Genomic DNA, 27,495 nt, shown 5'->3' with positions numbered 1-27,495 from the left:
ACTAGCTATCCTTTAGACTCTCAACTCCACTCTATCTTAAAACTAAATACCAGTTAAAGTATAACTGCTTACAAAGCCTGACATTCTTAACACATTTCTGGGACTTTGGAGACTAGTACAGTTTATACACTGTCAGCACAGAAGCTTCTGCCATTGTCAACAAGCGTGAATAGCTTGCACCTTCTTCTCTGTGGAACAATCTTTAACAATCAAACCACCCAGGTTTACTATCATAGAATTTAGAACAGGTTGCAAAATATAACAATATTATAAACTTCGTACTTGTAACAAAGTAATTGGCTTTTGTTGAGATAGGTTCTCAGGCAAGGGGCCTCATCCAAGTGGCCACTCTTTATAAATTGGTGCTAGTCAGTTAGCTGAAAGTAGCTGAGCCTGATCTTGTCCTCATCTAACATGTACTGGATATTAATCATGAGTGGGTAGCATAAGTGATTTTCTCCTTCCTAGCCTTGATGCACTGAATCTGGTAGACATCAATCAACAGCACAGACTTGGGCCAAATTGGGACCTCAGTCACTATTAGTTCAGGAACACAATGCAGCTGTCCCTACACAAAGCTGCATTGTATATTCCACCCTCCATACTGATGGAAGCAGTGGAGAGACAAATATCGATGAGGAAACACATGGACAAACTTTAACAAGAGCTCCAAATACCACTAAATCACAGAATCTTTATAGTGCAACAGGCCATTTGGCCCATCAAGTCTGCACTGGCTCACCGAAGGAGCACTTTGCCTAATCCCACTCCCCTGCCTTATCCCCATGACCTTGCACATTCTTTTCAGATAGCAATCCGATTCCCTTTTGAATACCCTTGACTGAACCTACCTCCACCACCTTTTCAGGAAGTTTGTTCCAGGCTCCAAATATCCTCTGGGCAAAAAAAAACTTTTCCTCACATCACATTTACTCCTTTTGCCAAGTATTTTGAATCTGTGCCCTCTAGTTCTTGAGAGGGAACAGTTTCTCACTATTTACCCTGTCCATACTCCTCAGGATCTTGAATACCTCTATCAAGTCTCCTTCTCAGCCTTCTTTTCTCCAAGGAAAACAGACCCAAACTCTCCAATCTATCCTCATAGCTACAGTTATTCATCCTTGGAATCATTTTTGTGAATCTCCTCTGTACTCTCGACAATGTCTTCACATCCTTAAGTATGGCACCCAGCACTGGGTGCAGTACTCCAGATGAGGCCTTACTAGTGTCTTATACAGGTTTAACATGACCTCTTTACAACTGTACTCAATGCCCCTAATAATAAAACCTAGGATATTATATGCTTACTAACTCTCAACATGCCCTGCCACCTTCAATGATTCACGTACATATACACCGAGGTCCCTTTGTTCCTGCACCTCCTTTAGAGATTCTCTCTTTATTTTATGCTGTCTCTCCACATTCTTCCTGCCAAAATGAACTGCCTCACTTTTCTGCATTAAGCTTCATCTGCCATTTGCCTGCCCAATCCACCAGTATGTCTGTGTCCTTTTGAAGTTCAAGACTATCCTCATCACAGTTGACAATGCTTCCAATCTTCATTTCTTCCATAAATTTTGAAATCATGCCCTGCACACCACAGTCTAGGTTATACATATATATCAAGAGCAAGGGTCCCAACACTGACCTCTGGGGAACTCCACTACAGGCCTTCCTCCAATCTGAAAAGCAACCATTTATCACTACTCTGTTTCCTGTCACAGCCAATTTCTTATCCAAGTGTCTACTTTCCATTTTATTCCATGAGCTAGAATTTTGCTCACAAGTTTGTTGTGTGACACTAGATAAAATGCCTTTTGAAAATCCATATACTCTACATCAACAGCGCTACCCTATCAATCTTCTCTGTTACCTCCTCAAAAAACACCGGCAAGTTAGTTAAACATAAAATTCCCTTAATGAATCCATGCTGGTTTTCCTTAATTATCCCACACCTGTCTAAGTGACTACTGATTTTGTCCCGAACTATAGTTTCCAGAAGTTTCAGAATGGGCAAGAAAGAGAGAAAGCCTTACATGTGGCATATTGCTGCATTCACAGAAAGAGGAAGCTATACCTGTGATTGTTAATTGCCAAGAAAAAAAGAAATTGTTATATTTTTCTTCTGTTAATAACCCTGTCATATTCCTTATGTATTGGAAGACAGGCTGTTAGGGGTATAAATGTGGTAATTGGAGTAACAGCCAGAGTGGCTACAAGAGTTTAAAGCAAACAGTAAGAATTGGTTTTGATAGGTTAACAAACCAAGAGGAACTTACAATCAGAGTTTTAAATAAAGCAATAACAGGAGTAGTTTTGAATTGAATTGTTTTAGTTCAAAAGAGGATATATGCAGGTTGTAAAAAGTTGCAAGTAAATAAGGTAGAGAGAGAGTAAGTTTATTTTTTAAAAAACCCAAGACCTAAAGTAAAGTCTAATCAAGTTTGGGAAGAAAGCATTTCTAAAGAGACTGATTGAGGCAATGGAGAGATCAAAGGGAAGGAACACATTTAAGGAAATACTGAAGCCTATGTGAGGGGGTAGTGCTTAGATCTCCCAGAAGACAGCAGGATAGCTGGTCAGACCTCCCAGAAGCCAGTGTGAACAAAGACAGACCTCTAGTCCCAGTTGTTGTCAGCCTTAGAGGACACCCCAAGGTAAAAAGGCACTGTGTGTCAAAAATTCTGAGAATTCTATAGGTTTCGAAAATCTATAAGGGTAGTTGCTGAACAGAAAAAGAGAAGGTTAGCTCTGAGCTAGTTAAGTTAAAATCTTGTGGAACTGTTTCAAAGTGCTGTTTACTGTGTGAAGTCATTCCTGTGTTTAAGTATAATTATGTTTTTCTTTGTTCTGTTCTTTCAATAAACGTTTACTCTACTATAAAATCATCACAAGTAGTCAGGCACATCATTTCCTGATTTCAGAACCTCTCCTCATACTACACAAATTGCAGAAAAACACTTCGGCAGCTGTTTCAAGTTTCCCTCTGGGGTTTGGGCAGTTCGACATTTACCATGAGCCATGCCGTAAGAAAATCTAACATTCTTGCTCATTTATTCCATTACACATTCTAACATGAAGTAATTTAGAATCTGGTGCTAAGGAGCAGAGGAGCTAAGTATGCAGCATAGCCAGGACCACTGAAATAAAGCACTTATCATATGTTGGCAAATGAACACGAAAATGCTTCACTCCAAAATAGCCACTTTACAAATATCATCAAATAAAACCCTCACTATACAATTCCTTAAGTCACCACAACTTTGGTTACGATATACTAATTTTCCCTGGTGATATTTTGCTGTTCAAAATAAAACGTTCTGTTAAATAGATTCAGATTCACACTACTGAACTGAATAAGAATTTTTGGCCTTATTAACACTGAAATGTAACATTCATTGATAAAAAAACTATTTGGATATATAATGAATGGGATGGGTTACAGGGAGGGGAATGAAAAGAAACTCGCTCACTAATGAGTACTGTACACATGAAGGTAAAGAAAATGCAACAAAACTAACAATTTCACCAAGGATTTAATACAACTAAGTATGTTCAGCATGCAACAAGTAAATTTTAATCCAACCACAAGGCACTGAAGATAAAAATAACTGAATGAAGTGCGTCAGGCAAAATGCTGAAAAACCTTACCACCTCCTTGCATCATCTTGTAGATCTTGCTCTCAATGTGTAGCTGTGGGTGTTTGGTTTTCACACATTCCAGCTTAATGGCCACCTCCTCTCCTGCAGCAATGTCAGTTCCTGTAGGAATACAACTGAATGCTTATTTCTTTCACTGAAAGGACTAAACAGATCTGATCATGGTATCATGTCACCTATTAAGCCAAGGTTGCTATTTTCTTTTACACAAAAGTGAAAAATAAAAGCACTTCATTATTCTACCACCAGGCAACTGACCAGAGCAATGCATATTGAGAGAATAATTAGCAAAGCGAATGGGATCCCAGGCTTCATAATTAGAGGTATGAGTACAAAAGCAGGGAAGTTATGCTGAACCTTTATAAACTCTGGTTAGCACTCAAGTTCTGTCGAAGGGTCATGAGGACTCGAAACGTCAACTCTTTTCTTCTCTGCCGATGCTGCCAGACCTGCTGAGTTTTTCCAGGTAATTCTGTTTTTGTTTTGGATTTCCAACATCCGCAGTTTTTTTGTTTTTATCTCTGGTTAGACCACATGGCTTCTTATAGTTCTCAGGATGGAGGATTTTACCTATAGGGTTTGAGTTGCAGAAGCTGGGTTTGTTCTCCTCAAAGCAAAGGAGATTGAGGGGAGATATGACAGAGGTGTACACAAATCAAGGTCTTGGACAGGAGGTGCAGGGGGACGTGAAGAACATTTTATATAGCGAGTGCAATTGTTAATCACAATAGGTGCTTGTTGTGGAAGAAAAAGTCAAAAACTAGTCTTTTTCCACAAGCTGGTTTATTGTTAAGACAGCTCTTCAGTGTAACAGACTTCCCTAGTATCTTCCACAGCGCGTGTTCCAGCTGTATCTATTTATAATGTTTTGATTGGAGAACCAATGCCCATCACTTGTTTTAACTAGCAATTGTCTTTAACAATATAATTGCTATGCAATGTAATTACTGATACATTGACAGTAATGACCTGGAACTCTCTGTGTTTGAGGGTGGTTGAAACAAGGCGATTAATGGTCCCTGGAACCATTCTGGTAAATCTCTTCTGCACCACCTCGAGGCCCCTCTTCCTAAAGTGTGATGACCAGAATGGGACCAATAGTCTATCTGTGGCCTAACCAAAGTTTATAAAAGTTCAGCATAACTTCAAATGGAATTTGGATGGACACAAGGGAAATATACTTCCCAGGCCACAGGGATAGAGCAGGGGAATGAGACTGACTGGTTGTTCGACAGGCGTGGATTCCATTGGCAGGATTACCTCCTTTTGTGACTTCATGACTCTTGTAAGCTAATGGTTAGCCAATTTATACAGCAAATTTATCAGCAGTTGAAATCAGCAGTAAATTTGCAAAATTAAATCTACACCATAACAGGAATTAGAGACAGCTGTGACCACCAAAATCAGTGGCTCCTCCCCCCAAGGCCACCTCCAATGCTGGCTAGCCACAAAGATCTGAAGAGACAAGCACTAAAGGCGGTAAACATTACCGATTTGGGACTGGACTTGCCTCTTTACAGGAGTGAGGAACTTGAACAGCTCATTTACAGAGTTTGTCTAGTGACTAGGCATACCTATTTTCTTTGCTCCTGTGTATGTGCGAGTAGTTTTTTTAAAGAAACAAATGCTAATTATCGAAAAGATTGTAAAATGAATGAGCCAGTAACAGGAGGAATAGTAATCATGTCAAGCACTGCTAATTCGCTTCCACTCTCTTGTAGCCAGACTTGAAACTGCTGTAGGAAACATGCCATGCCATACAGAAATTACTATTCTTCTCATTAGGCACAGGTTTCTATCTATAATCTATATTTCAGTTTCTTAGAGGCTCCTGAATAAATTCAGGCAAATCATAATTGTTAACAGTTATGGGGACAAACATCCTCTTCTAAATACTCCACACCCTATGGGAAGGAAACTCTTAACTGGAGAATGGGGCATCAGTCAGTTTCTGCAGAGCAAAATCAGTATCAAAGTTATTTCACCATGTTGACATTTTTACATCCAAACCATTCTTATTAATCATACAATGAGGCAAAATGCACATTAGATATGATCGGTACAATTCTAAATATACTATGGGCATTCCCCCCAAAAAGTCAAAGCCAGAGTCATTAGCTTGTATTTCAGAGGGCAATATATGCATTTCAATTTATGATTTTAACATAACTAGCAAATTCTGTTTGCCAGTTATGAAATCTTTCATTTTCAAAATGCTAGGATGTCTATAGTTATATATATTGCATGTAAATTTGATGACCATTGTGTACTCCAATTTCTGATGCTACACATATGCCATTAAAGCCTGAAAGGCATTTTGTCAAATACTGAATTTTCACCATTGTACATTGAAATTTCACCTACAGGATGGAAAGAGTACGATATGCACAAACGGAGAAGCCAAAGTAGCTGCCTTGAATATCAAGGTGGCATGCATCTAATTTTTGCAACAAGTAAAACTGAGATCAACCAGGATCAAGAAGAAAACCACCAAAGGCTGGTGGTACACACAAATAGATAAGATGGTTCTTATTGATGGCCAATCATCAAAGCTCAGGGCACTGCTGTAGCAATTCCTCGAAGTATCCTTGATCCAATCACCATTACTCACTTCACCTGGTCAACACGCTTCATTCTAGCTCCTCCAATAATATAGCAGGTCCATGACAACATCCATACTTGAGCTAAGTGTCAGGTTAACACTCACCAATACACATTTCCAAACAAGGTCCAAGCACCTCTCCTCAATCTTCAAAGCACCAACATGTCTCTTACCAAAGATTCCTCCCTGGGGTCACCACTGTCCAGAAGCTTAGCAGGACAAGCTGTATCAACAATGAGAGCACAAAAACTGGGCAGACACTGGGTACTTTAAAACAAATAATTCACCTTCCGACCTCTCAAAGCTCCATGTACACAAGGCTGAAGCCAGCAGTGTGACAGAATACTCACCACTTGCCTGGATAGTGCCACTGAAACAACACCCATGAAACTCAACTTCATCACAGAACAGTCTTGCTTAACTATTGTCCTATCAAAAACTTAACATCCACCCCTAGACTGTGATTATAATATGTATCTATAGGATGCACTAATGGCAACTCATCAAGCTTATTTTGACAGAATCTCCCAATATAATTCTCAATACCACTTCCCTACCACACACCATCCTGACTGACAAAATTTGCTGTTCCTGGGTCAAAATTTTAATTCAGCACCTATTCTCAGGGGGCTGTCCACAGTAGCTGATGCAGAAAACTGACATTTTAATTTGGGCCATTTGGAATGTTCTTCTGAGGTTGGGGAGCTTTACTCTTCATCTAATCCTGTAACTCAAGCCAAGGAGAACCTTGGTTCACTTAAAAATGAAACCTTGTTTCTCATCCACCATCTTTATGAGCATAAAAGCTCAATTAAGAAAATGTCACATTCAACATTTGACAATAATTTCAACTGTATACTAACATGTTGAGGAAACAGATCTATTAACAGCATGAGTGGTAGAGGCTGCAAAGGAAATTGTGGGTTACTTTACACTTAGAGAAGCTGACATCGAAAATGATAAACATTCATGGTAATGTGACCTTTAAATGTGTTCTCTTTTAATGTCACAGGTTGAATCTTTTTATTCCAATATATACATTCACATTGGAAAACAAAGTAAACAAATGGATTTTAACTCAACAGAAGGCTTGTAATGTCACACAGCAGTGCTGTCACTGGTATGGTGGGTGTGTGATTATGTTTACGCTCTCCTCACTTGAACTGTAGGAAAGACTGCCAGAAGGAAAATTAAAGACTACTCTTCCAAACTATGGTAGACTCTGTGGACGCATTTGGAACATACGTTAAGAGTAAGGTATTGGCATTTATGGATGTGCCACTGGTAGTGATCTTGGGGACAGTTTTGGTGATGAGGAGTAAACAATTATACAACATTAAAATGTATTTGCTCAAGTGTATACTTTCCTAAAGCAATACATTAAATACGCCTAACACAGACACTGCGCAGTACCCATCCCCAACGTAACCTAAAGATAATGCAATTATTGTGCCTCATCACAATTGCCCAAAACTAACGTAGACCAAAATACATACTTTAAAAATACCTTTCTGATTAACTTACGCCCAACATTGGGACAAGAAAGCTGAATATACAGGTCCATGCATGCATCAACTTCTAAACAGCAGCCAGCAACATTTAAAAGTAGAATAAGGTAAAGAAACAAATCGTTAACAATGTTAGCCTTCTGAGAAGTCTACTTTGTAGTGTTTAAACAGCATATAATAGAAAAGAGACACTGGCAATCTGAAAATGGGTGAAAGCAAAATGGAGAAAGGTCATGGCAGCATTAAATTTACAGGCTTGTCACAATGGACAGCCTCGTCACTCTCAAACCAAACTCTTTTTGTTTACACTGAAGCAAGACAACATACTTAGAAAAGAGACAAGATAAACTGAGCTGTTACTCTAAAACTCTGTTTGGATTCGCCAGCACAAGAACAAGGGAACATTGAAAATATATCTCGTTTTGACCTATCGGTTGTTTTTTTCCCAATCCTCTAGCTACATAAATGGATGAAGGTGACACTTGCACCCACCAGCACTGCAATGTGCAGCAATAAAGCTCCTATGAGCAAAGTCATAATAAAAGCTTCAACAGAAATTCACACTTCATTTGGACTCCTACATGGGAAGTTTGTAATCTCATCAGTATTGACTGGAGGCCAGCTGTTTCCCTGCTAGGTGGGAGCAAGATATCAGTGGGTATGTCATATCACCAGATCTTCTCTTGTACATCCCCACCCCCACCAAGACCTAGTCGTTGGGAGCCAGTGATGTGCAACTTGGGCCAACCCAGAAGGGGGAAGTATACTAGAGAAATGATTCATAGGAGGAAATGATATTTTGGTAGGATACATTAAGATACAAGAACTGGTTGTTAGCTAGTAATTTAATTAATCCTAAACTTGATAGCGTGGTAAATCCTCACAAGAAAACAAACAAAAGTTGAGTTTGTGAAAATATTTGGTTAACTCTCGCCAAAGTAAAGCATATTACTCTGGTTCAGCGTGGATTAATTCACGAGGCATGCAAAAACTTACACTTTACCGGGACTTTATATGTTAATCTATGTAACTCTGAAGTTAGTAATAGTAAACTTACATGGTTTTATCCAATGTTTTTAATGCTCTGTTACTCCAAGAATCAATATTCATATCAGGAAGCACATTTTATTTTTAACCATACTTACTCTAATTAATAGAGTGAGTTAACTAGAACTTAATACATAATTGCAACACAAACTGTCAAATTTGATCTTAGTCCCTAGTCTGCCCCAAGAGATCCAATCCTGGTGGCAACAAAACCATTCACACTGCCTCAGTTGAAGCCATTGAAAGGACTGTTAATCTCGACCGAATTATAACCGTTTCACCTGCCATAAGAATGAAAAAGTAGTCCACAATGAAAACCAAATGTGCCATTTAATAATGTTACAAAGCCAATAAAACCATTTCAACCCTCTTTCATTTTATATAAAGTCCCAGTTTTCGCGACTTGCTTGTTCATGTATTTGCATACCTGCGCTAAAGCCTTTGTACACATCGCCCATCCTGTGAGCAATTGTTCACTTACCTGAGTTTTCTTTCCCATCTCTCTTCTTTCCCCAAGGAGATGGCAGCCATGGCAGAGCACAAACCTTGACATGTTTTAATGGGGAGATGGTGTCAAAAGTCTCTGGAAGCGGATTCCTTCCATTAGTCCTGGCCATGGATATTTAATTCTCTTTTCTTAAGCAGCTTTCCAACAGAGGTGAGAAACGGTGCCTGGAATGGTTGCAGCTAAAGCGCGGCCCGAACGGAGAGATTAGCCTGGAGATGTCCAAATCTCCCAGCCCAGAGCTGCAATAACGGCTCTGTTAAATTCTGAAACATTCATCGATTTTGTCTGCCAGTTTTGAGGTGATTTATTTTTTTCTTAAATGAGGGTTGTGTGTTGCTCAGAGGCTACCCCTGTCCGTCATACACAGGTACCACAATTTGCTGTACAGTAACTGCACAAACCAATGCTGCCCTCATATTGCTGGAGCCTACCTAGTTGACTCCCATTGAAAAGCATGTTCATCATTCGTGATTTCACTGTTTGTGGGGCTTTTCAGGAATGTAATTCTTGCAAATGGCAGGGCTTTATTGGAACAAATCATTCATTCAGCTAAATCACATGCATTAAATCTTGTATTTTTGGACATTTGACCTAACATCTCCTGATGTTGATCGGTGTCTTTTTGTGTCATAAAGTTCCTGTGAAGCACCTTAAGACATTTTATTATGTAAAAGAACTTTACAGTGTTATGATCCCCAGCTGATGTTACCACTGGACAAGCCTGATCCCAGGGTGGAGCCCAGCTTGATAGATCTCAACTTTTATTTGCTTGTTCAGATATGTGGAGTGAGGTGACTGAACAGAGCCACCGGAGTCAGCTAATGAACTTTTAACAAAAGCATAAAGCATTTATTGAAGAAAAAAATCATATTACAATATTCCTTCACCCACAACTATACCTTTACAGATATACACAGGTTTATAAGGAAAACGCAAGCTCCAAAAGCCATCTTATATTCTAATGTTCACAGTAAGTACAGTCCATGTAAACCAATTGGCAACCTGTGGTCAGACACACCACACTCTGAAACCAAGCGACAGGTAGACAGATGCTATGGGTTTCTCCTCAGCTCCCTTCCACTTATTACACTGTGAGCCAACCAGTCTCACTGAACTCTATTTTTCACATGAGGTTTTCCAATCTCCACTTTCCAAAATCTCGCCTTGGAATCTTCTCCCAAAACTGACGCTTTCTCTCAGATGTCTTCCACAAGGGCTTACCACCAGGTTTTGAACTCTCCTTCTGATGTTCCTCTCCCCGGGTGACCACATGCATTCAAGCTGTCTTCCACACGCACACTCTCACCAACTCAGCTGTCAACAGTACACCACTGCTTCACATACCCGTAGCAAGGAGTTACAGATCTTCACTTGCCACTGTGGGCCTTCTGACTTCTCAAGCCTTTATATCGCTTTGACTCTACTTCCTGTAGCTCAGAGCTTTAAGCTTGGAGCCTTTCTCTGCTCCTCATTCTTAACCACTTAACAGGATCTTTTCCAGGTTCATGTCCTTCCTTTGACTAGAAGGTCTGCTTGGGACTTTCTCCTGTTCCATTCCCCGGATTCTTGGGGACTTTCTTCTTTAGCTTGGAACTGGCTAGCTGAGCCTTCTTTGCTCCAGTCTCTCTCTGGCAGCTACTTTCAACCAACTTTAGCTTGCAACTAGTTATCTGAGCCTTCTAGGCTGCTTCTGCCTGGCAGCTGTCTTCAAAACTGAACTCAAAAACTGCTATTTTTAGTTTCTTCTGTGTGCATCTGTGGGAAGGACCTGCCTCTCTGGACACCTGTTGTTAGGCAACAGCCCAGTCTTTCAACTCTTGTGTTTGCTTAACTTCTCTTACAGTTGTAAACTCTTATTAGAAATGCAGGCACCTTTTTGAAGTGAAACTAAAACTCAACTTGACCTTTTGTTAACACAGATACAGAAATACAAATCAAAATCAAACATTAAAGCTAAAACTCATTCCTAACACCCACAAATGTCAATATAACTTCAACTCTCTCTATTTCCTAATAGTCTGAATATCCAAGCAACCTGTGGTTATCAAAACTCCATTTTAGAAATTAATTAATTGTTTAAGGGAACTGAATGTTGCCGGCAAAGCCAGCATTTGTTAACCATCCCTAATTTCCGTCAAGAAGGCAGTGGTGAGCCAACTTCTCGAGCCACTGGAATTCATGTGGTGCTGGTGCACACACACTGCTGTTTGGAAGGGGAGTTCCAGGATTGTGACTCAGTGACAATGAAGGAATGGCAACATAATTCTAAGTCAGGATGGTGTGAGGTTTGGAGGGGAACTTGCAGACAGGACTCTTCCCATGCATCTACTGCCCTTGGTCTCCTAGGTGGTTCAGAACGCAGGTTTAGAAGATACTGTCGAAAAGAGCCATGACAAGTTGCTGCAGTGCATCTTGTGGATGAGATACAGTGCTAATAGTGTCCACTGGTGGAGGAGGGAGTGAATGTTTGAGGTGGTGGATGGAGCACTGATCAAGCTGGCTGCCTTATCCTGGATGATGTCCACCTTCTTGAGTGTTGCTGGTGCTGCACTCATCAAGGCAAGTGGATAGTATTCCATCATACTTTTGACTTGTGCCTCGTAGATGGTGGACAGGTTTTGGGGAATCAGGAGGGGAGTTACTCACTGCAGAATTCCTAGCCCCTCTCCTGCTCTTTTAGCCACAGTATTTAAATGGTTGGTTCAGTTTTTGGTCAATGGCAACACTTAAGGTGTCAGTGGTAGTTGAATTCGGTGATGGTAATGCCATTGAATGTCAAGAGATGATGTTTACATTCTGTCCTGTTGGAGATGATCATTACCTGAACTTGTGCAGCGCGAATAAACCCAAGTCGACCTTATATCGGAGGGAAAGTCACTGATGAAGCAACTGAAGATGGTTGGGCCTAGGACACTATCATGAGGAACTCCTGCAGCAATGTCAAGGGGCTGAGAGGATTGGCTCCCAGCAATCACAATGATTTTTTCTGCTAGGTATGAATTCTAAGTTGCCCAGCATTGTTCCTTGTAGCACATCACTCATTACATCTTGCCAACCAGAAAATGTCCTATTTATGCCTACTCCCGGTTAGCTAGACAATCTTCTATCCATGCCAATATGTCACCTTTGATGTGGCACCTTATCAATTGCCTTCTGGAAATCTAAGTACAGTACATCCACGGGTTCTCCTTTATCCACAGCGTATGTTACTTCTTCAAAGAACTCCAATAAATTGATTAAACACAATTTCCCCCTCACTAAAACCATGTTGACACTACCTGATTATCTTGAATTTTTCTAAGTGCCCTGCTATAATGTCTTTAATAATAGCTTCTAACATTTTCCCTAAGACAGACATTAAGCTAACTGGCCTGCAGTTTCCTGTTTTCTGTCTCCTTCCCTTTTTGAATAAAGGAGTTACATTCACTATATTCCAATCTAACAGAACCTTCCCCAAATCGAGGGAATTTTGGAAAATTAAAACAATGCAACAAATATCTCGCTAGCCACCTCTTTCAAGGCCCCATGAAGAAGTACATCAGGACCCAAGGACTTGCATGGCGTTAGAATGACTCTAATTGATCAGAAAAATTCAAAATGTTTAAATTTGATTATAAAAATGCATATACCAAAGATAAGTTGATTTATATAAAACTCCAGCTTAGAGCTGCTAATTTCACTTCACTCCTAGCTTGCACACAGAAAACAGATGGTATAATGCCTTAAGTTTGTTGTCCTGAGAATTAATCAGCAACACTTTAGGAAGGGAAAGTTTTTAAGGCAGTTTTTAATCTAGCTGAAAAATAAAACCATGTAGTGATATTTTATAACTTGAATTAAATTTAAGTATTATTGACACTACTCAAACAGATTACTGAATGCCATTTGTTCCTCGATTTTTGATATTTACTGAAGTATCACAGTTGGCAATTGGTTTCCCACTTTCATTCCCCAATCGCAGCCACTTTTAAATGAACTGTTGAGTCCTCCTGAAAAGGCAGTTCCAAAATCTTTTTTAAAAATTGATTCTGTGGAGAACTTCACGGGTGTTTAAAAACAAGTGGACTATGTTGGAAATTGAAACTGACAGCCAAGATTCCAAGGGTGATTCAGAGGAAAATGAAGATCCATTAAGGAGGCTGCATTGATTTTGCAAATCACTGTGAAATAAAAATTGCAGAACTGAGTCCCAAGTGCCAGCCTCCAAAAGCAAATGGAGAGGCCAGATTACATCTACATCAGTGGGAAGAAGTGCAGCTTACTGCCAGTGACTATCCAAAATAAATTACAACCAGGTTGAGGGTTGTAATATAATATGACAGAATATGGATGACATCAGCACATTATGTATCCCATTGTGAGGGAGCAAGAATTATCTCTGAAATTGTTGTATATTTATAGTCTCTCTTTTGCAATGTTTTACAGTTCAGTTGTCTAGTGATTTTATATTTTAAAAAATTAGTTATTTGGTCTCCTGTAAGCCATTGTAATTTTGAGGGAATGATTAAAAAATAATATATATGTTGTTTTTGAAACAATCAAGTGACTCGTGCTGTTCCTTTCTGAATGTATAGATCAATACATAAATCAAGTCATCTTCCTTATTCTTTCTCATTTACCCCACCTCCCAACATCATCTTTGGTTAAGGCAAAGGGCAAATTATTTCTCCCATGTCTCTGACAACGCTATTTAGTAAAGGTTCATTGTGATTTGCATAAAATATACAGGATTATGCAGAGGTCTTCCTTTCAGTCACCTCTCTGAAATGCTTTAGTTTAATGCTGAACTTAGCTCTGGAGGTCAGGGTCTACATTTTTCCACGCTGTGATGCAGCAGATTCTAACAGTGCAAACAAATCTTCTCTGGAGCCAGGAATATTCTCTAGAAATGCATGACAGTAGCAAGCAAGAAAAAGACATGATAATCATACTTGTGTCAGCTGCGACTCAGTTGGTAGAACTCACGCCTCGGAGTCAAAATTCCAGGAAGCCCCACTCCACAGCTTAAGCACAAAAATCAGGGCTGACACTCCAATGCAGCACTGAAGCACTGCTGGACATGCTATCTTTCAGATAAGACATTAAACTGAGTCCCATTTGTCTTCTCAGATGGATGCAAAAGATCCTATTACACTATTTCGAAGAAAAGTGAAGAAAATCCCTGGTGTCCTGGTCAATATTTAACTTCAAACATCATAAAAAGAAATTCTCTGATCTTTAACATATTGCTATTTGTGGGAGCTTGCTGCACACAAATTGGTTGCCTGGTTTCCTACATTACAAGTTACTACATTTCAAAAATACTTCATTGGCTGATACTTCAAAGCACTTTTGAGATGTTCAGTGATCGTGAAAAGTGCTTTACAAATGCAAGTCTTTTGATTATATACATACAACAGCACACACAATGTTGGTCAATATAGAAGTCAAGGCTTTCTGCTCCTGTGCATGCTAGTTGTTGTTTTTCATCAATTTAAGTCCACTTAAATTAATGCCTGGCTCTCCAAAAAACACTTAAAGGCTGAGTAGAAAGCATTTTCCAAAAGGTATTTGATAAATCAATTCCCTTGTGATGTCTTACTGCAAGCACTGTGATCCTATTTCAACTAGTACAACTTTCTAAATGTTTGGAGGGGGAATTGGGACAATGTGGTATCCCAGGTTATTCAAGTACAATTGCAGGGGATAGTAAAACACAGCATCACTAACACAAACTCCAATCTCTGCTAGTCCTTCAGGGGAAGTAGATAAAAATTCAGTCACTTTCTTCTCCCCCACTCCCAAAAGACAACACATCAACCAAACAGCTGAAGAACTTTGATACGTGACATGGGACCAAGTCACTGGCTCACCCCTTTTGGCAGGGAACGGCTTGGTCTCACTTTCCCTTTTCAGCTCATGAGCAAGATTGTCCATAATTTACTAATGGGTTACATTCAGACACTCCACGTTTAATTTTCAACACAAATTTCCTTTAAGAAGTTCTATTAAGAGTGGCTTCGAACAGTAGTTTTTTAATGTCTAGAATTAGGATGTTCCACAACATACTTGTATTTAATGCTTTGAATGAACTGCACACAATCTTCCTATTGAGGTCATTAGCATAGAAATCCTTTAGAACTCTTTACAGCCTTTAAAAGCTTCAATACTTTATATCAGCTTACACCTGACAATCTTTTTGGTTGCTGCTTGTACAAATGGAAACCACCCATAGACACTTGGAGGAGTTGCCTTTACATTTATTCAATAAGGGAACTTTGTTAGGAGATAAACAAACATTCCTTAATTGATGACAAATATGCTTCACATATTTATTCAGTTATTTGAGGTCCATTTGATGACAAATATGCTTCACATTTTTCTTCTCGCTGGTGTCTTAAAAGACAGCAAGTTGAAGTTAATTGTTTAATTTCCTGTTCCAATACAAACTGGGTATTGTGCAAGAACACAACTGAAAAAAACATTCACCAGTTGTCAATTCCTACGTCAGCAAAACACAAAACTGAAAATGTTGTAACTAACTTACAATTGTTTATTTCTTAACAGCTACATCCCACATTTTAAAACTATGCATGCCAACAGAACACTGCTTTTAAGAAACAGTTTTACATTTTACTATCATGACATTCTAAAAGCGAGCAGATGAAACATATGTTTGAACAGGGGATCAAGTGTAAGGGTTACTGTTAATTAAGTCAGACAGTCATCAAAAAAACCAGAATGGCATGTACTATTTACCCTCCTGTTTAACCATTAGATTCTTATACCTTGTGCTTCCAGACTCCAGGACAACCAAGTCGACTTGCAGCATTTCATCAGTGAAATTTTATGAATACCATAGATAACAGCTGAGAGTCAACCCAGTGTATAAGACAACCCCATTTTACTGGCAGCAAAAATTGTTTTTGCATATACTCACGGTATGAGTCAACTCCCTTTTTCAGCCACAACATGCTGTACTCACATTAGCAGTCAGCCTTAATTATTCACCCCACGAATGATGATTTTATGTACTGGTACCTTATAACTGGGTGCAAAGAAATCATACAGGCAAAATGCGCAGTGTTGTGAAGATGCATGGGATTTTAAGGAATGCCCGCACAGAACAAGCCCTGTGTGGTGGACAACGAAGAGGCTTCCAACAAAATGAATAAAGTATGAAGCGGGTTTTGACCAAAAAGTTGTAACATTTGCCAACTCATCAAATAACTGCTGCAGCCAGGGAATTTCGTATTAGTGAAATACTGGTGTGAGAACGGAGGAAGGAATCTGCCCTGAAGATGATGCCCAAAACCAAGTGCGCCATGAGAACAGGGACCAACCACTGGCCTGATCTTGAGAAGCATGTATCGAATGGGTCCTCAGAAATCATCAGAATGGTTATATCGTCACTAGAAATGCAATGTGTATACACAAACTTAAGTGGGTCAAACCAAACCCCAAGCTCAGCAAAGATTTCAAGACAACAGCTAGTCAGTGTAGCCATTTTATGGTGTTGTAGAGGACCAAGACTGTTCAGAAACTACCAAAAGACCTCAATGGCAAAATTATCAGTTTCCGGTGATTTATCAGGGAACTGCTAAAACACGAGTAGCCATTATGTCAGATCAGCAGGGATGGTTGTGGAGGGATGATTCTGAAACTGAAAGCCAAATCTATTGTAGAGTGGGATGGCTATGATTATGTAATTAGATGCATTGGATCGGATGCCAAAGATATCTGAATTATGAATATAATGGGTTAGAAAACATTTTGATTATGGCTACAAGTTTCTTTGTATAGTTACTTTATTCAATAAACCATGTCACTTTGATCTAATATGAATTACCAGTGGCCTTTCTCATATTTCAAAATGGCGACCACCCACACCAGCAGCTCACTTTTATACTCTGGGTACAAGTCAGCCCATTTTTGGGGGATTTCTTGAGGCTTCTATCTGCTGACATCTATGGTAGAGAGTTCACAGAGCAAGAGTGTGTAATGGTTCTAGAGTAACTCGGTGCTGTTATGATGTGGCAGATGATATGTGCCAAGCGGATCAAATCCACGAGGGAAACTCGATTATGCAATCACAACAATTTTGCAATTTGTATTTTATTTTGAGATGCGTGCCCTGAATTCGGTAGTAATAAGTCCACCAAGACTTGAGATTTTTTTTTACAAAACTAAACTAAATATTTATTAACAAAAGAAAAAAATTCAAGTACATACATAGGTCTACAAATTGCTACTATAACAACTCCTAAAACCCCTAATTAATTTGACTTCCAGTTACACCCTGTTAAGACAACAGTAAAAAAAAAAATTTAAACAGATCCGGGCAACTCTGGACAGCAGTATTTAAAGTGCCTTTTCCCAGCGTCGGTTTCTGCGGATAGCAGCTTAATGCACAAATATTGGAGGCTCTTTACACTTCTAGAAGATCTTGCAATGCCTTTCCTGACACACAGCCTCATTTCCTTTTATACATGTATCTTCCCTTTAATGCAAATTCCATTGTTCCCATATGTCTTTGGAACTTTACTTTTCTCATAATATAAATCTTTTCATGGTGCAAATACTATCAGTAACCTTTGGGGAAAAATAAACACACTGCTTGGCCTAGCTTCTCTGACTAGGTTGAACATCCTACCATTTCTTCGAAATTCAAACTACCCTGGATTATCTAAAAATTCAAATTCTCCTCACTCCACATTTTAGAACTTCAGCCATGTTTACATATTTAGCATTTCAAGCCTAGCTTCCTTTTGATGACCAGCTGTCTCCAATTCAATTAAATCACACACACACACACACACACACACACACACACACACAGGAACTATCCAAATCCCACTATCAACCTACTTTTACAATAAATCACAATAATATGAGAATTATTATACTTTCATGACAGGTGCCCAGATGGTGTCATACTGCAAACATGAAGTTGCCATTAGCATAGAAATCCTTTAGAACTCTTTACAGCCTTTAAAAGCTTCAATACTTCATATCAGCTTACAGCTGACAATCTTTTTGGTTGCTGATTGTACAAATGGAAGCTACCCATAAGACACTTGGAGGAGTTGCCTTTACATTTATTCAATAAGGGAACTTTGTTGGGAGATAAATAAACACTCCTTATTTGCATGAAATATAAAAAAAGATAAAACAATGACACTTCTTGCTCTTCCTAATCAGAGCTGCAATCTATTTTTAGTGCAGCATACATCTTAAGAAAGTGTTTAAGTGTTGCAGTTTCAGGGGAAGCTTTGCTGTTTCCAGCCACAAAAGGACTCTGAATGATAGACGCATTTCCCTAATACTGAATCTTGCATTGTGTCTTGTGTTAAATGACTTCAGTGGACATACGAGAGCCAGCTTCACACACTATTGCTCTCCAGAAAGTAAATCAGGGAATTTGAAGGTGTCAATCAAAACACATCCCCTCCAAGAACAAACATCCAGCTCAAAGTACAAACAAGCACACTTGAACATTTCATGCTGCAGCTTCATGGGGCAAACAATCTGATGAACTGAAAACTCAATGTTTCAAAGTAGCATCTTCTTCCACATTTGCTGTACTAGCTGAGTTGCTCCCAGGAAATAATTTTTCTGATTTCTATTTCAGATCATTCCATTCTGAATCCTCTTTAAACTGAAGCTACAGTCTTTTCAGCTGACATTTTACAAAAGGCTACAATTGGCCCAACGGAAAATTCTGAGGGTTATGAGAGGTTACAGATTAGTGAGGGACAAGTCCACAAAGATAACGACGAGAATTTTACAATTTAGATACTGGCAGACTGGAGTCTAATAACCCCACAATTACGACAGTAGAGGAAACATCAAACTCCAATGCAAAATTAGGGATGCAAAATTCATATACTGGTAAAACAACAAAGGGAGGCCATCTGCCACAGCTTTGCCTCTTGAACCATTGGAGTTATGCCAAATGGTTGTGGCAAAGCACCTGGTAACTGAAATAAATTCAAGTTCCAAGGTTAATATGAGAAGGCAATCCTACCCAGATGAGGTATATGACAGTAACAATCGAGTCCTCTGACTTTCACAGTGGTTTGCACCAAAAACCGATCAGTGGTGCTAAATAGGCGCAAGTCTGTTTGAAAAAATCCCCCTATATCCTAGCAGAGACCCAAGCTCAGATAGGCTGTGATCAATTCCATTGATTTTCCTAAATAAATGCATCAAAACTTCATCACATCCCTACTTAAGCACATATTTTAGAAGATCAATTTTGCTTAAAGGTCACGCATGACAGCTTTCAAGCATCAAGGTGGTCCTTTTCCTGCCCTGTCTGAACACTGCAGATGGTCACTAGCCCTTCTTTTGCATGACGCCACAACCAAAAACAATGAAAAAAGCTTACACACACTGCTTTTTGTACTTAAGCTGCCTATCACTTTATTTATTGCAGATAGAAGAAACATTTAATCTGAAGAACGTATAATTTTTGTAAGATGGGAATAAAATCCATTAACGACCAGCTGGTACAGACTGTCAGTCAACATTCAAATGGTTTTACAAAGTGCTGCAGCATCAGCTGGACTGAGTTCAGAGTTTAAATAGAACTCGTGGGGTACTTCTGCTTTTGAGGTCAATTTATCAAATGCAACATTTTTCTTGAAAACAATGAGGAAAATTGAGAAGAAAATTGAAAAACAAAACACTAAAGCACCTTGATATAAGTTCTCAGTTAGAAATCAAACGGAAGACTAACCAGATTTTATAAAGATTTTTTGTCCAAAAACTGTAGTTCTTGCAAGTCATTTAAAGCCATCTGAACAGTGTTTTATAAAACAAATTACACAATACAGCTTCAGGACAAAGAAACAAAGGAATCAAGGCCTTTAGGGGGAGGGGGGAGTGACAGACAAGGCACAAGAAAAAAGGAGAATCTAACCAAGAACATATTGAAAATTGATTCCTAAAACAACGATTTTAAAGTGTATCCTGTAAAAGGGGAGACACAATTTCACCAAGGAATTCTATTCTGGATTTTGAGGGGAAGGAAGAAATTTAGGAATGATTTAGGGCTGCCATTTAAGCAGGTGGAGACTTTTTCCCCACAAAGACTAAGATTGTAGAATTTGTTCACATGGCCATGTGAGGATAAATGCCTAATACATGTTACTTATGCAAAGGAAGTAGATGGGGAGAAAAGTGACAAAATACATTATCAAAGAACCATAGTAAACATGATCGTAATCAGACTTCAGATTACTAAACAGAAAACCTTTAACAATGAGTAAACAGTGCATCAGACATCCCCAAATATGACTATAATGAAATGTACGTATATCAGAGCTCTCCACTGCTATTATTTCAGGAAAATGGGTTCTGCAACATAATCTAGAGTCTGTTCACCAAACACTCATTGACCCAGGGGCACAAATGTGTAGTACATGATTCATTTCCAAAATACAATGCAAACCTTAACCACTGTTCATAAACAGGAACCAGCCAAAATTTGGAAATGGTTTCAATGTGAATTCAGAAGGAGACATACAGTGCTACAGAAGAAAATCAGAGACAAAATAGAAATATGCTGTTCTGCAATCTTCACCCACACACCCTCTCCCATTTACAATACAGGGCAGCTTTCAGAATACTGACAGCAATAGAAAAACCAGGGACAAAGTGCTTCAAAAGTCACAATCTATCAGAAGAGCTTGCAGGGGCATTGCTGCCTTCAGAGAAGCTCTGGAAAATGACCAAACCTGAGGTTCTTTAAGAGACAATACAATCAATGCATTTACATTAAAGCTGTGCCAGCAAAGTCAAGGCTGCAATTGGGAACAGCATCATGTGAGGGGAAGGCTATTTACATCAACAAGTTTCTCAATTTTAGAATATTTAAAACCTATGACAAATTTGTTTTCCCCCTAAAGGCTGATAGAAATTCTGCCAATTTTGAAATCTGCAAACTGCATTGTGCTTAAGAGCCAACATTCATTATAGAATAGCAATTGATAAAACACTGACTTAAGTAATGTTTTTGTTATTGTTGAACATATATAATTGTTGTTCGATTACACTTGTTGTCAGATGTTAATTTCTGGTTCCTTGCCTGACGAGATCTGAAGCAATTGTTTTAATTATTATGAATGGCCTATCAGATATCAGTTTGGCAAGACACAGCTGATCACTTCAACACAAAAGGTTAGGCTCTCCAATACTGCAGCAAGCCACTATTTTAAACATAAAAATGCTGCGATAAAAAGAACTGCAATTAGATTATGTCTGCCTTTCTTACTCTCATGTTTAACTTTTGCTATGTTCTACTCCAGTGCTATAGCACTGCATGTGCACTCAGATAAATAGAGGTCAACACGATCCAAGCAGGAATCAGACATCTATGATTTTCAATCAAATCTTACAACAAAAGTTCTCCATGCATTTGTGTATTACTCCCAGTGTTATTTAATTGATCTCCAAGAAATACCTGGACAAGGAGTTAACTCCAGGTCTGCTGCAGATGCTGACACTGAAAGGATGAGATTTTGGAAATGAAAGGTCTACACTGTAGAAAAGCTATGCTAATTGTGGGCATTTCAAGATAACACTGGTTGTCCCAATATGTGAAACCTGCAGCAGCATAAACTCAGTTACAAACTGTTCCACTGCTATGTGCCCAGGTAATAGCCCCTAGATGTTCACATCATGAATAGCCTATTCAGAAACAGGTTTTTAGATTAATTACATTCTCTGACCTCAGCCAAACTGCAATCATTCTTGCATGTATAAAATTATTTGATACTCCTGGCTCTTGCTGCATGATTTTTACCAGGAAACAAATCTGACTATTTTTGGTCCTCCCATAATCCACTACTTTTACACAAACAAAACAATTACTTTGAAACGCTCCTTTAGAAAACAGCACTATCACGCCATTTGGCAATGGATTTCTGCTTTACATCCACAATACTAGGACATCTAAAAGATTTCAACCTCTTCCTCTCAAATTCCCACAGCTTGTATTCCCAGGAGTATTACTTCATAGATCTGCTGGGCTTTTTTTTTTAAAAAAAGCAGCTATGCTTGTTATGCTCTCCTTTAGTGATTTCTTTGTTGCTCGGTTGAAATATATGACTGATATTCTATCCTTTGATTGATGGAACAGTCCATCTGTTCTGGTGAAATGAACCCTGGACATTATCTAATAGTCAGCTCTTTCTATATATGATCCCAGGGAATCATAATCTTCCCAGGAGCAGATATGTGGATATGAAGAACGACTACGTGAATGACAGTTTTTCTTTCTTAACTATTACCATGTTCTTTCTCTCGTGGGCCAGTGACACAGGACTGCATATATTACATACACTGTTTTTAGCCGTGCTATTATTAAGGAGTACTATTCTCTCTTATTTTGCTCCCAATATCCACTTTCAGTTCTTACCCAGGTAAATGTCTCCGAAGGACCCGCTGCCGATTTTCCTGCCGAGTCGGTACCTGTTTCCCACTCTCAGTTCCATGGTGGGGTTTCGCCTGGTGCCCACTGAATGAGTTTGATTTTAACCCGGTTACTCAGGGAAACTCTATGTTTCTCTCTCTGTCTGTCTCAGCCTTTCTCACAGAAGGATTTTCACCAACACTTTTCTCGCTTCTTTCCAAATGCACCCCGACAATATCTGCACCAAACGACACGCTAAACGCTGTAGATTATGCTCCACCAAATTTTATTGTCATTTTGGCCACCTGTACGCAGGATTGCATCGGATTCTAGTCACTATCTCTCCCTCTCCTTCCTTGGCTCTACTTCGCCATTGCCGGACTGAGTTAACAGTCTGACGTCACATCCGCTGTCTGACGTCACTGGACAGGGAGGAGCGCACACCAGTGACGTCATATATAATCTCGCTCAGATGTTACAAATGCAGAGTGGGCATTATATAGATAGTGTATAAATATATATATAAAAGAAATAAATGATCACTATGCCTCACTGCCCAGCATTAACAGGCAATAGTTTTCAGGTGAGTGAAGTTACCAATGACAGATAATTGGCCCTTGCATTGTCACAAAGCTATTGCCTTGGCAAAGCAGATGTAAATATTAAAGTTTTAGATACATTTTGTCCAATGGTATAAAAAGGTAGAAGTGATTATCTAACAGATAGAAAAACAACCTTTTGCACAATTTTGACCTTTTGTATATTTCCAATGTGAATTTTATTCTGCACCCGTACATAGACTCGTGACCTGCATGCCATGAAAGGAATCATACAACTGCGCAACAATTTTAGAACCTACTATCATAAGGACATAAGAGAATTTGGTATAAGAATTAGCCATGCCTTTCTGCTTTATCAATGAGTCCTTGTATATGAAAAAGTTAGTATGCAGGTATAGCGAGTAATTAGGAATGTAAATGGAACGTTGGCCTTTATTGCAGGGATGAATATAAAAGTAGGGAAGCCTTGCTACAACTGTGCAGAGCATTGGTGAGATGGCACCTAGAGTACCGTGTACAGTTTCAGTATTGTATTGGAAGCAGTTCAGAGAAGGCTCACTAGGCTGATTTTTGGGACGAAGGGGTTTGTCTTATGAAGAAATGTTGGGCCTATATTCATTGGAGTTCATGGGGGGTGAAGGAGGTGGTGTGGAGTGGCAGGGCATGGCAGTAATGTCATTAGACTCACAATTAAGAGACCTATGCTCTGGGGATGTGGGTTCAAATCCTACCACAGCAGTTCATGGAATTTGAATTAATAAATCTGGAGTTAAAAGCAAGTCTTAGTAAGAGTGACCATGAAATCATTTCAATGTTATTGTCGGGCTTTACTGAGGTTTCATTGTTACCCATGCTTTTTTAGCCTTACTGTAACTTGAATGGTTGGTATAGTTCAACTTCAAAGAATTTATAAAGAACTATTTATAAAGACCTTAAGGTAAGCACATGGTATTCAGGGCATAGACAGTTCTGTATCTAGCTCTCTTGGACCCTCCTGGTCAGCTGACTAATGATGTCATTCTCACAGCATTAGTATCATCATGGCCTCATTAACATAATCATTAAACCAATACTCTACAGAAACCATTGTCAATTGTCATAAAAACCCACCTGATTCACTAATGCCCTTTAGGGAAGGCCATCTGCCATCCTTACCTGGTCTGGCCAACATGTGACTCCACACTCATAGTAATGTGGCTCCCTCTTAAATGCCCTCTGAAATGGCATGGCAAGGCACTCAATTGTATCAAGCCACTGAGAAATCCAGAAGGGATGAAACTGGACAGACAGCCCAGCTTCAACCCAGGCACCAGCAATGACAATAGCAAACCCAACCCTGCAAATTCCTCCTTACTAACATCTGGGGGACCCTGCCAAAATTGGGAGAGCTGTCCATGGACTAGTCAAGCCATAGCCTGACATAGTCATACTCATGGAATTATAACCTACAGACAATGTCCCAGACATCACCATCACCATTCCTGATCCCACTGACAGGACAGACCCACTAGATGTGGCAGAACATTGGTATATAGTTGGGAAGGAGTTGGCCTGGGTGTCCTCAAAATCGACTCTGGACGCCATGAAGTCTCATGACATCAGGTCAAACATGGGATGCTGCAGGTTACCACCTACCGCTGCCGCCTCAGCTGATGAATCAATACTCCTTCAAGTCAAACATCACTTGGATGAAGCACTGAGGGTGGCAAAGGCACAGGATGTACTCTGGGTGGGGGACTTCAATGTCCATCACCAAGAGTGGCTCGATAGTACCATGACTGATGAAACTGGCGGAGACCTAAAGGACATAGCTGCTCAACTGGGTGTGCAGCAGGTGGTGAGGGAACCAACAACAGAGGAAAACTTTCTTGACATAATCCTCACCAATCTATCTGTTATGGTATTGGTAGGAGTGATCACCTCATAGTCCTTGTGGAGATGAAGTCCCATCGTGTTGTGTGGCACTACCACCATATGAAATGGGATAGATTTCAAACAGATCTAGAAACTCAAAACTGGCATCCAAGAGGGGATGTGGGCCATCAGCAACAGCACAATTGCATACCATCATAATCTGTAGCCTCTTGGCCCGGCATATCCCCCACTCTACCCACTCTACCTAGTGCAGGAGGGCATGCCAGGAGCAGCACCAGGCCTACCAAAAAATGAGGCGTCGACCTGGTGAAGCTGCAACACGCGACTACTTTAAGCCAAATAGCAGAAGCAGCATTCAATAGGCAGATCCCACAATAAACAGGTCTGATCTAAGCTCTGCAGTCCTGCCACATCCAGTTATGAATGGTGGTGAACAATTAAACAACTAATCAGAGGAGGAGGCTCCACAAATAACCCAGCCCTAAGGATCGGGGTAGCCCAGGACATCAGTGTGAAAGACAAGATTGAAGTATTTGCAACCATCTTCAGCCTGAAGTGCAGAGTGGATGATCCATCTCAGCCTCCTGTGGACCCCAGCATCATTCAATTCACTCCATGTGGTATCAAGAAATGGCTGAAGGAACCGGATACTGCTATGGGACCTGACAGCATTCCGGCAATAGGATTGAAAACCCATGCTCCAGAACTAGCCATGCCCCTAGCCAAGCTGTTCCAGTACAGCTACAATTCTGGCATCTACCCAGAAATGTGGAAAATTGCCCAAGTATGTCCTATACACAAAAAGCAGGCCAATTACCACCCCATTAGTCTACTCTCGCTCATTAACAAAGTGATGAAAGGGGTCATCAACACTGCTACCAAGTGGCACTTACTCAGCAATAACCTGCACACTGATGCTCAGTTTGGGTTCCACCAGGGCCACTCAGCTCCTAAAATCATTACAGCTCAGACCAAACATGGACAACAGTACTGAATTCAAAAGGTGAGGTGAGAATGACAGCCTTTGACATCAGCATTTGACCGTGTGTGGCATCAAGGAGCTCTAGCAAAACAGGAGTCAGTGGGAATCAGGGTGAAACTCTCCACTGGTTAGAGTCATACCTGGCAGAAAGGAAAATGGTTGTTGTTGTTGGAGGTCAGTCATCTCAATCCCAGGACATGACTGCAGGAATTCCTCAGGGTAGTGTCCTAGGCCAACTATCTTCAGCTACTTCATCTATGACCTTCCTTCCATTATAAGGTCAGAAATAAGGATGTTTGCTGATGATTGCATAATGTTCAGCACCATTTGCGACTCCTGAGATACTGAAACAAGACCTGGACAACATTCAGGCTTGGGCTGATAAGTGGCAAGTAACATTCATGCCACACAAGTGTCAGACAATGACCATCTCCAACAAGAGATAACCCAACCATCCCCACATGAGATTCAACAGCATTACCATTGTTGAATCCCCCACTTCAATATCTTGGAGATTACCATTGACCAGGAACTGAACTGGACCAGCCAAATAAATATGGTGGCTACAAGAGCAGGTCAGAGGCTAGGAATTCTGTAGCAAGTAACTCACCTCCTGACACCCCAAAGCATGTCCACCATCTATATTTGCCTGGATAAGTGCAGCTCCAACAGCACTCAAAAAGCTTGACACCATCCAGGACAAAGCAATCTGCTTGATGGGCACCCCATCACCACATTCAACATTCAATCTCTCCACCATCGATGCACTGTGGCAGCAGTGTGTACCATCTACAAGATACACTGCAGCAACTCACCAAGGCTCCTTCGACAGCACCTCCCAAACCCATGACCACTATCATCTAGAAGGATAAGGGCAGCAGATGCATGGGAAGACCACCACCTGGAAATTACCCTCCAAGCCATGCACCATCCCAACTTGGAACTATACTGCTGTTCCTTCAGTGTCGCTTGGTCAAAATCCTGGAACTCCCTTCCTAACAGCACTATGGGGGTTCCTACACTACATGCACTGCAGCAGTTCAAGAAGTGGCTCACCACCACCTACTTAAGGGCCATTAGGAATGGGCAATAAATGCTGGCCTAGCTAGCAGCACTCACATCCTGTGAAACAATTGAAAAAAAGAATGATAAGCGATCTTACTGAAATATACAAGATTCTGAGGGAGCTTGACAGAATAGATGCTGAGAGGAATTTTTCCTGTCATGGGGAATCTAGAACTAGAGGGCACAGTTTAACATTAGGGGGTCTCCCATTTAAGGCAGAGATGAGAAGGAATTTCTTCTCTTAGAGGGCCGCTAGTCTTTGGAATTCTCTTCCATAGAGAGCAGTGGAGAC

General features: G+C 40.0%; 1 protein-coding gene across 4 annotated transcripts in view; it reads right to left on the bottom strand.

Moving 5' to 3' along the window:
- Positions 1-23,127, bottom strand: part of LOC121293638 (casein kinase I) — a 53,365-nt gene extending 30,238 nt beyond the window's left edge. For all 4 annotated transcript variants that reach the window (XM_041216801.1, XM_041216799.1, XM_041216800.1 and 1 more), the window contains exons 1-2: positions 22,728-23,127; positions 3,652-3,762 (exon numbers count right to left, since the gene is read on the bottom strand). In XM_041216801.1, the coding sequence (XP_041072735.1) occupies positions 3,652-3,762; positions 22,728-22,803 (187 nt within the window). In that variant the 5' untranslated portion in view covers positions 22,804-23,127. The remainder of the gene's footprint in view (positions 1-3,651; positions 3,763-22,727) is intronic.
- Positions 23,128-27,495: the final 4,368 nt, after the last annotated feature.

This window comes from Carcharodon carcharias, chromosome 22, assembly GCF_017639515.1.
Source record: "Carcharodon carcharias isolate sCarCar2 chromosome 22, sCarCar2.pri, whole genome shotgun sequence".
Taxonomy (NCBI): Eukaryota; Metazoa; Chordata; class Chondrichthyes; order Lamniformes; family Lamnidae; genus Carcharodon; species Carcharodon carcharias.
This window is presented reverse-complemented; position numbering and strand designations above follow the sequence as displayed.